Here is a 16,549-nt window from a genome sequence, read left to right on the forward strand (position 1 = left end):
GGAACGTTGAGCATGCAAAATATTCCTAGTTATAACACGTTCTGCAGTACATTTATGCTCCTTCAGTTTCTTCGTGGTGGTTACTAATAGAAATTAAGCGGTCGGTGAGTTCATGGACATACATATAGGTCAATTTCCCTCTCCACTTCGTTGCTTGCATCATTTTCATCTTTTTGTAATCCTTGATCGTGAGGTATTGTTCCCTTAGTCCCTCACCGTTCCATTTTCACTGGTTCTATAGAGTATTTGCTTCGTTTGTTTGGGTTCTGATTGATAAGCCATTGCAATTATACATGTCCCCATTGATTTGCGTCCATGACCGCGTTGCGCATTCGATTGGAGCCATGTGAGGGGTCAATGTGCGAGTATGTACCGAGCAATCAAAATCCATTAGTTTGGCCGTACGCGTTGCTGTCACCTGAACAAAATAAGCACCTTTCTTCCTACAGGTGTCTATAGATTCAGTCGAGTACCAGACTTCTTTGGAAAAATAAAAACAATGACCTGATGCATCAGCTCGACCTTGCAAATCAATGTTTGACTCAAAAATTCATGAATTTTCAACGATTCTGAATTGAAGTCGAACACTTTTCACGCCCTCGAATTCCATCTTTCTAAAATATAATCATAAAATTCTGAAAGAAGCCTCAAGAAGAACTTTTCAATTTTCGTTCAAAGCATTCCCAAATGTGCATCTAATTCATAGTTCTTTGATTTTTTCGATTTTCTTTAGTTATTGCGACAAAGTTTCTTTGACCATTTGAACCATTTTTTACTCCGATTGTTCTATTTGTTTAAGTACCAATCACTTTTTATCCATAGGTAAATAACGTGGTTTTCAGGAATATGCGTAAATGCCATCACTCGTAGCATACGGGCGAAAATGGAACATTGCCAGTGACGACTTTGTATTTCCTGAAATTACCGAAGCATTAGTGAGATTAGCATGGTTAGTGTGAAGTTTTCCTTATACGTGTTTTTTCTCTTTCTTTTTTTTTACAATAACCAATAAAATGAAGTTCTAATTTGTGTTGTGTTCGTCAAACTTTTTCCCTTATTTCCGTTGACTCATTCTTGAAAAATGTGAAAGAGCAGGAGTATAGAACAGAAGGTTTCGAAATATATACCTATTCCTTGGTAACGCATATTTACGTTGATCTAGTAGATGGAGTGATGTAAATTTACAGGATCGATGAAAACTTTGCTTCCTAAATCAGTTTTTCTAAGCATTTACAGTATTTAGAATTTATGTACTGTTCTGACTGATATACTTTCGTATTGCAATGAGTATGTGGTTTTTCACTCCAATTTCAACCGATTCCAAATCCATCTTCCCTCTAATTTTGCTTTTATGAATAGGTTCCTTGTAATCTGAGCAACTGATAAGGATTGCTATTTATCTTAATTTCAGCTAACATATCGAATCGTAAATTTTGTCGAATTGGGAAAAATGAAAGAGATGATATATCAGGTTAAATAAAAAGTGAGCGCTTTTCGCTCTATTTCGACGACGAAATTAACTCAGTTAGGACTAACCGATTTAGATGAAATATGAGTCGTTTTGTCCGATAACGTTTGTCTATTTTATTGGTAATTTTATGTTGCGATGTTTATCTTTATCTCTATATTTATTTATTGTTGTATATCTCTACATTTGTTTTATACTCTTTATTGCTTTTATTTTTTTGTTTGTTTTTTTTTGTTTTTTTTTTCAATGTTCATAAAGCTAAAGCTTTTCATTTTTAGTTTGATGTTGTATTAGGTTGGTATGCAGGTTTTTCTACCTTAAATCTAAATTAATATAACTCAGATCTAACAAAATTTATTTAATCAAAGTAATCTCCATTACAATTAACGGTTTTTCTGTTTCAGGATGGCATTTGCGTTCGCCGTTTTTATTTTGCATTTTCCCCTGTCATGTTCTGGCAAGGATATGACCATTTCTCTGCTGACACTGCTATTTGTCAACGGCATTACAGTAGCGTTAGGTGACCTTTGGCTTCATACACTCTTATTTTTCAGGATCTCATCCTGAGTGTTGTTTTTTTTTTGAAGGAAATTATATTATGTAATATATTTTCAGCATTCCTCACTGTTGCGATATCCTCAAAAGGGTCAATAATGAATCCATATCCAAGACGGCATGTGGCCACTCTATTGTACATAAGGCTACCGATATTTGTGCTTGAAATAGCTCTAACCATTATTTCAACTGTGAATGCTTTTCGTAGGTTTTTGAAATGGTTTCTGTTTTGTTTCGAAGGGTATTTCGTGCAAAAAGAACCTATGTGTTTTCAGAACCGGATCCACCAGATTCTTTGTGCCATTTTTCAAATATCCTGAAAGTGACAATTTGCTTAGAGTGGGCGTTGATTGTATGCGTATTCTTTGGCGTTCTTATTGTATTTAATCCTGTGTATGATGATAACGTGGAAGATAGCAGCATTATAGCGCGAAGAACATGGTCAAGAAGATTTAAAATAGTGAGTATAGTTACATTTCCTCATCTTGATGCTTCTTTGGCTTCGTTATTGATTTGAGTCAGTTCACAGTTTTCTTTTTTGAGATAAATAGTAGCGCTTTGCTACTATTTATCTCAAAAAATCGCACAACTGTACAGGACGTACTTTTTGTCCATATTTGTTATCATTTTGTTCGCAGTCTCCAATCCTGGAGTAAACAAAAGACGAGATTTTTTCGAAAGCGGGAGCGAGCGAGCGTTCTCACCTTGGGGATAATCGTTTTTAGTCGCTTCTTATCCACCACTATAACCGAGATTTCAATGGATTTCATTTCGTCTCGAATCACTTTTTTCTTATTGGCCTTTCTGCTAGGAAATAAACAAATAAAAGTTCTTGAATTAACCCATAGCTCTTGAGTTATTTTGTTCATCCATCGAGGTTTTGTTTGCTCGAAAATTTTCATAAGATCCTGGGTTATTTGGTTCTCTGGGTCATGTTCTCACATTTTTTAAACTCGAAATTTAAGTACAATTTCAGTTCACCATTCGGCAAGATGCCCCAATGCGTGCTGCGATGGACGATCTAGCCAATTTAATGAGTTCCTTCTTTTCTGACGTTGATATTGTGTTCAGCGACGTGCTAGCAGGACTATTTCTAGTAGTCCACTCGCCCACTAACGTATATCCACCAATAATTACAGCTGACAGTGGTTAGTTGCAGTTTTATCAAACTTCTTTGCTATTTTGTGGATATTCTCTTCTGTTTTACATTCTAGAGCATCCCGAATGGATGACTGTGGAGAACGCGTTGCATTTTCAACACTTCTCCTCTTGTGTGTATGGGTGGCCCACATATCTTTTGCACAACTTTGGGATCAAGTCTACGTATAGGTTGTTGAGAAAACTGCAGTTTTGTGGGCGGCTGCGTTGCGATCAGGTTAGTTACAGCTTTACTGTTTGACTGCGATAATACTTATTTCTTATTTTATTATGGATGAAAAAGGGTGGATAAGTAGGTTTACTAGAGGACGCCATTAATTGGACACGTTTATCTTATTTTATTATGGTGAAAGTTAGAACATTCAATACTTTGAGAAGTAAATCTTCCTGTTTTACTATTTTGATCTATCACTCATGCTCCTTCTTTGATCATCTTTCAGTCATCGTTATGTGATCAATAATGCGATTTACTAGGAAAAGGAATGTGAGAAGTAGAAAAAAACCAAAAATACTCTTGTATATAGTCTTTCTTTTTTTTGCACTACTGGAACCGGAACCATACTTATTAGGTCGACTGGTAGTACCTTTTTTGCTGTGGGGAATTTCCATAGTCTGGTTACACTTCAGTTTTTCTTCCTATTTAAAAATTATGAGAAAGTCTTGAATTCTTCTCTTCATGCCACTAAATGTCAAATGTCACTTTCTTAACCGAAGAGGTGTTCACATTTAAAATGAGTTAAAGGCAGCATACCACGAATCTGAGGTGGTACGGATTTCAGATGGAGTATGCGTATACGGGATAGTAGATTATGGAGACGAGGTAGTTCCGCTCATCTCTCCCTGCATCACTGCAAGCAGCCGGCCTCTGAATGCTGTTTTGTACGATGCCTTCTATTTCAGCGCGCCACCATTGCACGCGTAAGGTCCTTACTGCCTATCGGGGCAGTCCGAATTGATTTTCGACGAACCGCAGGACGGAGGCGGCGCAAGGGGTGGAGCGTTGAAATAGATAGCGTCGTACAAAACAGCATTCTGGAGGCGTCTGTTTGCAGTGATGCAGGGGAAGATGAGCGGAACTACCCCGTCTCCATAACCTACGACCCCGTATACGGATACTCCACCTGAAATCCGCACCTCAGATTCGTGGTATGCTGCCTTTACCTGATGAAATCAACATAGAAAATTGTCGAAAAAAAAGAAAAAAATGACATGGACAATTTTTTTTCCGTTGAAACGTCTCTTCGGTTTTACATTTATGCTCTAAAACTTTAAAACTACAGGGGAATATTTTCCGGTGCTCTACTCTACTTCTATTTTCTCTCTGTTTCATTTCTACGTTTTTGTAGGGCGCTCTCCTCTTTTTTTTTTTGTATTCCTTTGATCAGTTCTATTTACTCTCACTAATTCACCGGTAAAGAAGATCTATAGTTGTTTCGTTCTGTGACGATTTGGGTGATGGTTCGATGCGCGCACGTTTTCACTGTCGTCCCTGTTTTGGTATAAACAATACTTTATCTTGATTTTTGTGGAACACGAATTTGGAATTTTATGTACTGTGTTGTGCTTCCTTTAATGCTTCCTGTGTTTATTGTTTGGTATCTGTAGATTTCTAGAAGGAAAACGGTGATGTCCCTATGCGTAACATCAGCAGCGACCATCCTATCCATGACCGAAGCTTCTCTAAACTGAATGCTAAGGTTCGGATTATTGTATTGTGTGTTGTTTATCCCTTGATAGCACTAGGCTTCCGTTTCCTGTTCTTACGTTGCGTTTTCTTCTATCTCTATCTTTGGGTTGTATATCTGCAAAAAGGAAAAAGGTTGTTGCTGCCTTTGCATTTGAGAACAATTTTATATTTAACGTGAGACTAAGACTTGTGCTAAAGCCAAAAATGCTGCTTAGTTGCATTTTTTGCTGCACTTTCCTAAAATTCTTTTATTCTAGGTCTTAGTCATCGAGGATAACTGCTGTTTCTGCAACACAGCTGCATTTACTTTATCGAACGAGCAGAAGAACATCGATTTATTTTTTGTTTCGTTTCGGAATGAGCTGTATGAGGTGAGAAACTTCTAGACATTGCTCTGATATCCACAAAATCCAAAAGCACTTCTTTATGTATAAACTAGATCCTGATGTTTGTAAGAAGGGAACAGTTTTTTATCCTTAGTTCCCCTACGGTAGCGCAACGTAGCCCGAGTGCGAGTTCTCTGTTCTCCGATCCGTTTCACTCGTTCCCACTTGATTGACTTACTACTGAAGCATTGCTTATTTGTTACTTTTTTTCTTTTTTCTTTCTTTCTACAATGCATTGTTTGTTCAAGACGACTGCTCTTCTTTGTATAATTACTAAGCGGATAAACTTGCGACTAATAGTTCCGTGTAGCTTGAGCAGTTGGGAACGAACTAGTGCGATTCCTATCTGCTTTTCATAGCTGAAAATATGTGTTTTCCGTGTTCGCACGCGATTGAAGACGGTTCTTGAGGTTTTAGCTTAACTAAAAACGTTTACGCGTCAAACAGAAACTTTGCCGCTTCAGTGTTGACATAGATTCAAATAGATCAAATAGATGCATGAGAGCGCTGCAAAGCACGGAGAGAGCGATTTTTGATCTGGATGTGTTGCTTCTAAGCATAAATATTGTACACAGCTCAGCAAAGGCTTCACTAGTTGTTTAGTGATATTATCTATTGTCGCACAGTACGGCTTCACTCTTAGAAATAATGCCATATCATTCTATTCACTCGATACAGTGGCGATTCCCTTGATCTCATAATGGTTTTCCGATAAATCAGCATCAAGTTTGATCTCAAGGATCTATTGGTCTTGTTTTCAATTGACTTGAGTTGTGTTTCACATAGAAGTAGTACTAGTCTATCAAATTTTTTAAAGAAATTTCACGGAACACCATTAAGCATTAAGCTGGGAGCGGTTACAAAATCAATCGAAAATCCACAGGTGGAAATGCAGTAGGATCATAATTAATATGGAAATTTTTCGCATTAATGTATTTTCCGTAGTATTTCTTAGTAACAATTTTTATCGATGTCATACTATTATAGGTCCCATTTGTGGTGCTCGCTGATCATGAAACTCGTAGTATTGTTATCACCATCCGTGGATCATGTTCCCTTGTGGATCTGGTGACTGACTTGTGTTTAGGTTTGTCAAGTGCTACGATTATCTTATTTAAACTGCAAAAATATTTGATTTATCGATCACCATAACCTTCGTTTCTCTGAAATCGTTTCGATCTCCAAGTACACTCAAGGGAATTTCAGACGATGAGGTTTTGTCCGTTGACGTTGACGCTGACCCACTTCTTCGCACGGATACAACACTGGATGCAGAAGGTGAAGTAAGAGTCCATCGTGGTATGCTAATGAGCGCTCGATACGTCTTTGATACACTCAGGTGAACTAGTCTTTGTCTTTCATTCCTGTGAATGCAGAAGTTCAGCCTTTTTTTTTTGTAGGAAACACCAAGTACTCGAAGATCTTGCGGTGTTAAACACAGGTTATCAGCTGGTAGTTTGCGGTCATTCCCTAGGAGCTGGAGTGGCTTCACTGTTGACTCTACTGCTGAAGTGAGTGATACGATATTTGGCTGCAATTCTCTTTGTTCAATGGATTAAGCTTTATTTAGACAAGAACATCCTGATGTGAGATGTTTTGCATTTGCACCACCAGGTTGTGTCATAAGTGAGAATGGTTTACATGAGATGGAACAACATGTAATGGGGATTGTGGCTGGGGACGATGTAGTGTCAAGAATTTCTTTTCATGTAAGTTTTGCTCTTGGAATATGTTGTGCTTATGTAAATTTTGGCGTTTTGCCACGAATTGACAGAAAAATGTCGACTTGGCATATACCAGTTCTGTTGTTGTTGATTTTTATTGGTATTTTTTGTTTGCCCTACCTCTGGAAGACTCTATCCACGTCAAAGTAGAATTTGCAGCTTTTTTTAAAATGTGACCACCTCAACACGGTTATGCGCTTAGTGTAATATGGATACCCGTTTACTTGTCAACTACAGAAGTCAAAAAATATTGCAACACGTCTTTTTCATGCAAAGAATTGGTGGTATTTCGATGAAAACTTTCTGCTCTATGGCCATGAACTTCGTAACTTTACGAGTTTTTTTACGCCCTCACAATTTCTTTTCTTTATTTTTTTAGTAGATGTGTTTTGAAATATAAATGTATATTTGTTATCGTATACGATGTACATTGTATGTGAATCTTTTTCTAACTCAAATAACCGTCTTAGTCATATTGGAAATGTACACATCTGCAGTGGGCGTGCTGACCTCTGCACAATTTTCGGCACAAGTCATGAAATCCATTCACTAACTGACAAATCCTATCGTTCATGAACTAGCCACCTCTTACTGTTTCATATTTTAAGGCGCTACATCGATTGCGGGTTAAAGTGGCAGCAGAGCTAGAAGCTTGTACAAAAGCAAAATACGAGATATTGATCCGCGGGATATTTCGAATTTTCTTCCATCCAGCATGGGAAAGTGGTCCACTGTCCGGTACCAGTGAGTTTCTCATTTAAATTTCCTTCTCTCTTATGAATTCTATTAGCTTCTACTTATCAATTACTATGATAGATTGCTCTTCACTAGTTCATGACTGTTTCATAACAAGAAATTTGTCGTTTTTTTTGATGAACCTATCAGTGAAAAAATAAATAAGTTGGGAGAAAAAATAGTCATCTCTCCTTCTCCGCAATTGTATACACAAGGAGCAATTTTTTTTACTAAACAAAAATGGCGTTTATGATAAAACCGTGGAATGATAAACACTTGAATATCCAAAACAGAAGAAATGGAAGGTGGGGAAAATAGCATAACTAAACTGACGCCAAATGTTGGGAATCACTAGAGATAGATGATAGATATCAGTTCATACGCGCTGAGCTTCTTTCCAACTGTACGGTAATTTTGTGAATACTAAGCACTTATGGAAGGAAATTGCCGTACAAGCAACTCTATTTGTTACTTTTCTCTCGCTAATTTTTGGTTTCATTTCTAAAATCCGCCAAATTCAATATGTGTTGAGTCTAAATACCATCTTTATCATCCTTCAACAATCCCCTTATGAATCTGACTTAAAGGCATCACCCCACCAATCTGGGGTGGTGCGAATTCCAGGTTCGCACCACCCCAGATTGGTGGGGTGATGCCTATGCGTGGTCTTAGATTATGGGGAGAAGGGTAGCTCCGTCCATTTCTTCGTAATTGCTGCAAAAAACGGCCCAGAAGATGAGGCATGCATAAGGCTGGCGTGCTCTGGTCGAACATAGCGCTCCGGAACGCTCGAAGCCCCATCTTCTGGGCCGTTTTTCTCGGCAATTAGGAAGAAATGGACGAAATCACCCTCCTCGCCATAATCTATGACCCCGTATAGGAATTACCCACCTGAAATCCCGCAGTTTCGTTGGGTGATGCCTTTAAACACATAGTAGTATATATTTATGACTATTGCACTTAAGATTTTTTTGAACGAATAACATCTACCATTCTCATTTATATCTGAAAAGTGTGGATAACCAGCACTTGCAAAATGTTGTTGCAAACTTCATGTTCGCATGTTTTTCCTAGCAATTCGTGGTGGACACAACGTGTTTGTGAAGCATGCAGAAAAAAGCAGAGCGATAGTTTTTCTTTCGTCCTTCAGGTTTCTTTTTTTCTCAGTTTTTTTTTAGCTTTCAGTGCACAAATCCCCATTTCTTGTATTGGAAATCTTAAAAAATCTTAAAATCTTCTAATCTTGACATCTTAAAATCTCTACGCCTTAAAACCTCAAATGTATCATTCTTTCCCAACATCTTAACGTCCTTTATATTTAAACTAATAGAATGAAAACGCCGAGTAGATCATCAGAGAACATTGATTAGTGGCGACAAATGCATACTTAAATGCAATATTTATCATCGAAAAAAAAGAAGGAAAAAATTCAATGTGTAGTGGTAGCGTGGAACAATTAATGGCTGAGAACGTCAATGAATTAATGCAGACTGCGCAGATAACAATTTACTCCTGTACTTCTTATGCAGTTTCGCATGCAAGTGCAAAACTACATAAGACGTACAGGAGTAAATTGTTACGTGCGCAGTGGGGGCCTAATACTGGCCGTGAACGACAAGACCGTGGACTATCAGTATCGATCCGGTCATGACCAGCTGATAACTGCTGCATCAACATCCATGTTTCCCACTCATTTTTTCATGCTAGGTTGATTTTTCTCTGCAGAATATCTAGGCAGTTCAAAGCATAAAGTTCTGCAGAACCATTTCCATTTTTTCCATCGAAACAAAGCCAGAAAAATGTAATACATAGAGTATCACCATAGTAAGTTGAATAATGAATAAAAAAAAGTAAGTAAAAGGAAAGCACCGCTGTTTGTGTTGTAAGAAACCCCACGACGGTTCATCCAGTGTACGCGCACGTACGCGTAGTTCAAGAACGGTCTTCACTCTGTGTTACAGTGTCATTGCCTGTGCAAACGATGAAGACTTTGGCAACGAATTATTCCAGCTGCGGCGAATTCGGCTCGAGTTCTTCAGAGTTTTGGTAAGGTTGTGTATGGAGGAAGTAAATATGGGTCAAATATATGCGTTGGAATCATGAGTGGTGCCCTTGAAGCGGGCAAGAGGCAGAGAAAGTGAAAAAGAACCCTCTTTTCTTGCTGCGGTGCAGAACGGTTGACGTTTAAGTCTTTATAAGGTTCATGATGGATCACGAGAGATGGGAATTGAAGAAAAGTAGGAATTGACTACGTGCGCTTGCCCCACAAAAGGGTCGGTCTTTGATATGCTAGAGCTTTTCTACAGAATTTAAAAGTGAAGAAGAAAAGCAAAAGAAAAGCTAAAAGTTGGACTTGATTGAGTGCGAAAAAGAAACACATATAAAATTTAAATGGATTCAGCAAAACAAGGACATGCTTATGAGCGTAGGTGTTAAAAGCAACATATCACGGAATTGACGACGATGGTGGTGTGGCTATGGACAAATACAGTAGTATGAGGTGTAGATTACGAATATGAACATGAACCTGATAAGTTTCCCCAAATCCTCGTGAAAAACAGATTGGAAAACGGCATTTGTTCCTACGAAATGCGTGAAACAACAAACAACGCGCTACAGTTGTGAACGCGCCGCATCACGAGCGAGCGGTCGAAAATCAATGAGATCTCCCCACTAGCCTATTCAAGTAAAACCAATCAATAGGCTGCTGGGGGAACCCGAGGGCACTGTACAAAGGTGGTACGTTCTAACGTTCTAACCTCGTAAGAAGTGTAGCGTTTCTCACGCTTTTTGGGACGATTCTGAGTAACTGAGCAGAGCCACACTCATACTTGTAATCTATACCCCGAACTCTATGTTTGACCACAGAAGTCCCAACATCGTCAGTTTCGTGATACGCTACCTCTAATGAAAAACCGCACGGCTGCTTTCCCCAACATTTTTCCCCCAACATTTCCCCCTATTCATTCTAGCTTGCCTACGTGTTGTTGAATGGATCACGTAGTTTCAAATTCCTTTCATCACTTTTTTTTCTGTTTGAACTGCTGCTGGCATTGTTTACTCGTGTTAACCAGAACGAGTGTTCGTCGAGACGTGCTCTGTGGATTCTCGAATTTCACATTACGATGTGACTCGAAAGAAACATGATGTAGTACGTTTTAAGATATATTATAACAATCGTAAGAAACGGTGGGGGTAAGATGTTTCTGGAAAAAAAGTAAAATGTTTCAATATTCACATTCTTTGGTTCATGACCCTGAGCTGGGTCCCGCTAGGATGTATCGATATTTGGTTAATTGACGTCTGCACAAAGGAACAAATGTTTTTCTCTAATCCGTCGGGCTCAAAATGAGCCATAGGCGTAACGTAGTCTTACGAACGTTCCTGTTAAGCTAGAATTTCAATGCGAGTACTTTAGAACTGCACAATTTTGCGTGCAACTGTCTAAACTTTAGAAGAGAACAATCATTTTAGTTTAAAGAATAATTGATAGCATGAATTTCGGTTTTCGATTGCCTATTATTTAAAAATAAAATAAGACTGGAAATTTTACTCGAAATATTATATTTTATTTATTTATTTATTTTCGGTTTGCAAGTTTTCGATTTTCTTCCAACTCAATACAACTTTTTTTATCTCTCTCTATCTCTCTCTCTCTCTCTTAATCACTTTCTCTCTAGGTACTGTAACGGATCGTGTGAATCTCATACCAGAAGGTGCAACTATAAATGGTGGCTCATACGGAACATCGGCTGTTGCTCCAAACACTGCAACTGCTGTAACGATCTCAACAAATCAAAGATTAGCATCAAGAGTTGAGGTGAGAAAAGTAGACATTTTTTAAAGTTGAAATATTAAGAGTATTTTCAGTATTTTCTTCAACACCAGTTTCTAACATTTTGCACGAATGTAGTTTATTGGCTTAATTATACTGTGATAATTATTAATAACTATGATATTATGTTAATATTGCTTAATGGGTCCTTCCATTGACAAAACGTTGGGAAAATTATAGGTCCTCTCCAAAGGACTTATTCACGCTCACGAAACGTAATAGTCGGTTTTGTTGCCATAAATGTACATATGTTGTGAGTGCCAGTAAGTCTTGTATAAATAATTCAAGGGTATTTTTTAATCCTTCACTTTTTCAACATTTTGTTCTCAGTAGGTGATACCAATCTGTCGTTATTTGATGTGAAATTCTAAAATTACGAAAGATTTTTGGGTGATTTGTATCTTTTATCTATTTTATATCTATTTTATGTCTATTTTCTATTTCTTTGTACATTTTATATATTTATTTCTCATTATTTTCTTTCTTTCTTTCTTTTCATATCGTTTGATATTTTGCATGTTTGTATATTTCTAATGTTTGTTTTCTATTCTTTTTATTTTATTTCTATTCGCAATTTCTATTCGCTACAGAAACGCTATAACTATAGAAATGTGGACAAATTGAGAGTGACCCCATCCAGCTTCTGGCAACAAATTTTTCGTTTCAGCTGTTTGCGCCAGGCAAACTACTGTACATCGCGGAGGACGAAAGCAAAGAGGGCGGAGTGGCATGTGAATGGATAGATCCAAAGTGAGTTGTTGATGTTTTTATTAGCTGACTGTTAATATATTATATTTTATATTTCATTATATTTTATACCAAAGGTGATGGTAACCCCACGAGAAGTATTAGAAAAACTTTTCTTATCTCAATCATTGTTGAACTTTTGAATATAAGAAGGAACTTTTGTTGTACACGTGAAAGTTAAACGAAGTGGGAATTCTTATTGCGATGTTAATGTGACAACTATAATTTACATTTTTTTTTCATTGTTGACTGTATTCAGCTCAGAACACATTTTATTTTACAGTCGGAATCCAGGTTTTTGTGCTATACCTTTAATCCGTTACTTTTTACTTACCATCCAATGTATTGTGACTGTTTCTTACTTTAATATGTTGAAAATTATTACAAACTGCGTGACTATCTGTAGTAGTACTAGTCCTTCTTTCCCGTTTTTTTTTCTTTGCGAAATCCAGTCAAACAACCACGGTAAAACGGAGAATATTAATTTTTGTGCACTATCTGGAGAGCAGTGGTAAGAGGTTTCTTTGCGACTGCACAGCGAATCGTTCGAAACTGGGCCGAATCAGCGTAATATTCCATTTCTTTCGGAAGATAAATTGGCACCAAACTTGTCTGAGAGGACAGAAACGCTGAATTGATAGATGGGAATCTGCAAGTTATCGCATATGCCACATACGCGCTCATAACCCTCAAGCGATTCTGAATTGAAGTCGAACGCATTGACCCAATACCGAGAGGTACACGAACGCCAAAAACTTCTCATTTTTATTTCATTCCCATTCTCATTGTAGCACTTTAGTCAGTAAGTGAAGAATTCATTAAAAAAGTGGCCACCATCCATCTGTGTTTTTTCTGTAACGATTTAACAATCAGACAATGGTTTTAAAAAAGTCAACAAATGCACGTAAGTGATGAATTGCGAGCTACTTGAGAGTGTTTTTCTACAACATGATTGATTTCCTAGTTTTGATAGCTGCACATTGGCACCACTGTGAAAAATTCAAGTGATTTTACTTCATTTAAGTTAGACACAGATTAATTTTTTTTTCTATTTTGTGCACCTCAGATCGATCACTGTGTAATGCCGCCCATGTGCGTAGAGATTATGATGCGAAAATTCAGAAGGTGCTCAGCTAAACGCATGTCGTTCCATTCTTTTTAGTCCGATATTCACATTTTGATATTATTATTCTATTGAAATCAAGCCCGTGACATGTTTGATGGTTTCTTTTTTCCTTCCAAATCTAGAAAATAAGGACAAAAGACACTTTTTAAACGTTTTTATTTGTCTTTCAATGGTCGTATTGTGATTGTTCGTGAATACGTACGTGGTCAGTGTTTTCTCGGAATAAGTGACATATTCACGAAAAACACAGTAGGACCCACGTTGAAGTTAAGCCGAGGTATTTAAGATTCACCACAAAAAAAAGTGCAGATGAGCTATTGATAACATGAACTTTTTTTTGTACTTGGATCTCTCTAATATTTTTTTGGCCACATTGCACTTTTAATATCAGTGGTGTATTCCAAATATTTTGTTTCGTAGAAAAGTTTAATCTGTGTGTAAGTGCAATGTTTATTTTACACATTCATTGATAAGAAAGAAAAGAATGTCAGATGTCGCTGTTTTCTCTTTTCTTGTTCGATGAAACATACCAGAACGTTTTACAACAGAAAATTTTAAACTTTTGATACGAGCAATTTTTTGTCCATATTTTTTTCCATTTATATGCATTATTTGTTGGTGTTTTTTTGTGTATTCGTCATTTATTGCCCACCGACTTTCTTTAGATACTTTATTGTGTTAGTATTGGGGTTAGTGTATTTAGAGGATGTGCTAGAATACATTCGTGTGCCTTGTAGAAATTGGAAAGATTCAATCTTGTGACTATTTTTATACGAACCTAGGGACTAATTTTATATGTTTTCGGATGCATATCGTTAGAACCCACATCTTCTATGTACTTTAAGTGCTTATTTAGACTCTTATTTTCTTTTTTTTAGTTCTTATTCCACATTTTAGTATTAATTTTTAGTTTTTGATATTAATTAGTATCAAAATTAATTGAACTTATTGATGATTATTTTTAGACGTATTTTGCACGTGATTATTAATTTTTACTATTAATTATTATTTAAAGCAATGAATCAATAAGTTATTGCCTATTTACGTTCGATTGATATTTTCTAATGTTGGTCGTCTAATAAGGCACGAAAAATTCCTCGCAGTAACGCGGCAGGTTTTCTGCAGGTCATATCTTAAGGACACAAGTATATCTTAGGATACAAGTCTGATGGATAGTTATCACTAAATATTGGCCATATGGCTGTGTTTATGGGTATCGATTTGTTGAATATTAGCACAAAACGGAAGGAAATGGAAAGAATAAGACATTATTGTAAGAATTGAACGTTAAATGATTCCTTACATCCTGCATCCTATATGGATCAAACTATATATTCTTATGTTCTTAGTGTAACAAGGATCCTGAATGGTTTCTCTTCTCTATCATATTTCAAACCTTAAAACGCACTTTTCAAACTTGTCAGGTCTCACTGTTATTCATTATTACAGTCCAAACTTTTTAATCAATATAATAGGTCATGAGCATACAGTGCGAGAATGTATGCGAATCAATGAAATTTAAATATGACAAATTTAAAAAGGTGAAATGAGCTGCAATGCTGCATGTATTTACGTTCGCATTTCGTTTTTTTGTTTCTGTCTTTCCCTGCGGTTTTCGTGAAACTGCGAGTTTTATACCTTGTTTCGATATTGGTGCTGTTTCGCGATAATTTTCTGAATTTTCTGTCTCTTGCGTTTACGTTTGGATCTGTTCTGGTACTTAATTGATTGTTTTGTGCAGTAGCTCTGAAGGAGGAATAATTCCAACATTAATACAATTATTCCCTTATTTACTATTTCGTCTATTTTTTGAAATGACTTTTTTCTGAGCGCAACTCTTTTTTCTTCGAAAAAATGGGCAGAAAATTAATATGAGAAGATTTTTAACAGTTCCTTTCTTTTATATAGTTTAGTTTCAATTCAAAAACAGCTGCAGTGCGTTGTTATTAGGCTGTTGTTGCATAGGAATAGGAAATGTCCTGTTTATCGTATCTACGGCCTCGTACGTGTATTACGCAATAAATAGTGCTAGGTCATAGTCACGACTATCGTATTCCGATAATAAATTCAAGCAGATAAAAAAAAAATTGTATGAAAATTCCGTGTGAACGTAACAACATATTTCAGGTGCCTTTCGGATGTGAAACTGACAGCGTCTGCAGTAACCGATCATCTACCGAAAAGCATTGAACGAATGTTAGAGAAGGTTATCGCTGCTAAAGGCACAACTGTTACGATTCCTACGAATGAGAGCAGCGCCGGCGTTGCGAACACCGCCGCAGCGAACGCATCAGCTCGAACCACGCCTCCTCGGGTAGTGGTCACTGACCAACCGCGGTCGTCTGCACAATAACAATCCTCACATTCTCCGTCCATTCGGAAGATCTATATCTCTCAATGGGCACTCTAGAACCTTCTCTCTACTTCCCAAAACTAGTAAGGTCATGGAAGATTTTTTTAAACTTAAAAATTCCTCTCTAACTTATTTTCATGAAGTGTTGCGTGTAACTGTAATCAAACTCGGCTTTTTTTCTGTCTACTGCTTTATAGCCGATTTAAATACTCAGTTCTGGGATATGATTTGCTGTGATCATAGGCATCCATGGAGCAAAGATCAATAGATCTGATTTCGTTGAATTTTTCAGAAACGAATACTTCATATTATACCTTGGTGTAGTTGGGGAGCGTCCAGTATTTCATTTCTGGAATTCATTCATTGAAATTTATGACGGAGGGCTGTGTTTTTGCTGGCGGAATTGCAAATATAAGGCCAACTACGAGAAACCAAATACTGAAAAAAGCTGTAGCTTGGCCATTTATATAGCGTACATCTTTTTTTCGCTCTGCTATTTACTTAGAACTTCTTTTCTTCGAATTTTCCTTACTTCTTCAACCATCGCCGTGGATTTCGCGGTTATTATCCGTATCGTCCAGAATCGCCGGCTCCTCTCAGTATGAGATCCTTACTCGTTTAGTTATCCGTTTTTTATTTTTGCAAAGCTTAATATTTATAAGCTATAGCCCTTCCGGTTGCGCTTCAGTTTTGGTTTTCTGAGCTGTTGCCTGATTACACGTAGAAAATTTTAACGGCGTCGTTTTTCAGCTAAAATTTTTGGAGTTCTCCAAGT

General features: G+C 37.1%; 1 protein-coding gene across 2 annotated transcripts; it reads left to right on the plus strand.

The window, feature by feature from the left end:
* Positions 1 to 854: 854 nt before the first annotated feature.
* On the plus strand, positions 855 to 15,774 carry RB195_011892 (uncharacterized protein; the record flags this gene model as incomplete). 2 transcript variants are annotated; one of them, XM_064193495.1, is made up of 16 exons in its annotated part: positions 855 to 949; positions 1,873 to 1,988; positions 2,084 to 2,227; positions 2,299 to 2,483; positions 3,000 to 3,171; positions 3,238 to 3,398; positions 4,795 to 4,878; positions 5,126 to 5,239; positions 6,242 to 6,341; positions 6,461 to 6,593; positions 6,655 to 6,765; positions 6,825 to 6,963; positions 7,587 to 7,722; positions 11,394 to 11,533; positions 12,216 to 12,298; positions 15,549 to 15,774. In XM_064193495.1, the coding sequence occupies 16 exons, from the start codon at positions 855 to 857 to the stop codon at positions 15,772 to 15,774; spliced, it is 2,139 nt and encodes a 712-aa protein (XP_064051078.1). The 2 variants fall into 2 exon arrangements, with proteins under 2 accessions (XP_064051078.1, XP_064051079.1); XM_064193496.1 differs by lacking the exon at positions 4,795 to 4,878.
* Between the last annotated feature and the right edge of the window lie 775 nt (positions 15,775 to 16,549).

Source organism: Necator americanus, chromosome III (genome assembly GCF_031761385.1).
Source record: "Necator americanus strain Aroian chromosome III, whole genome shotgun sequence".
In the NCBI taxonomy this organism is placed as follows: domain Eukaryota; kingdom Metazoa; phylum Nematoda; class Chromadorea; order Rhabditida; family Ancylostomatidae; genus Necator; species Necator americanus.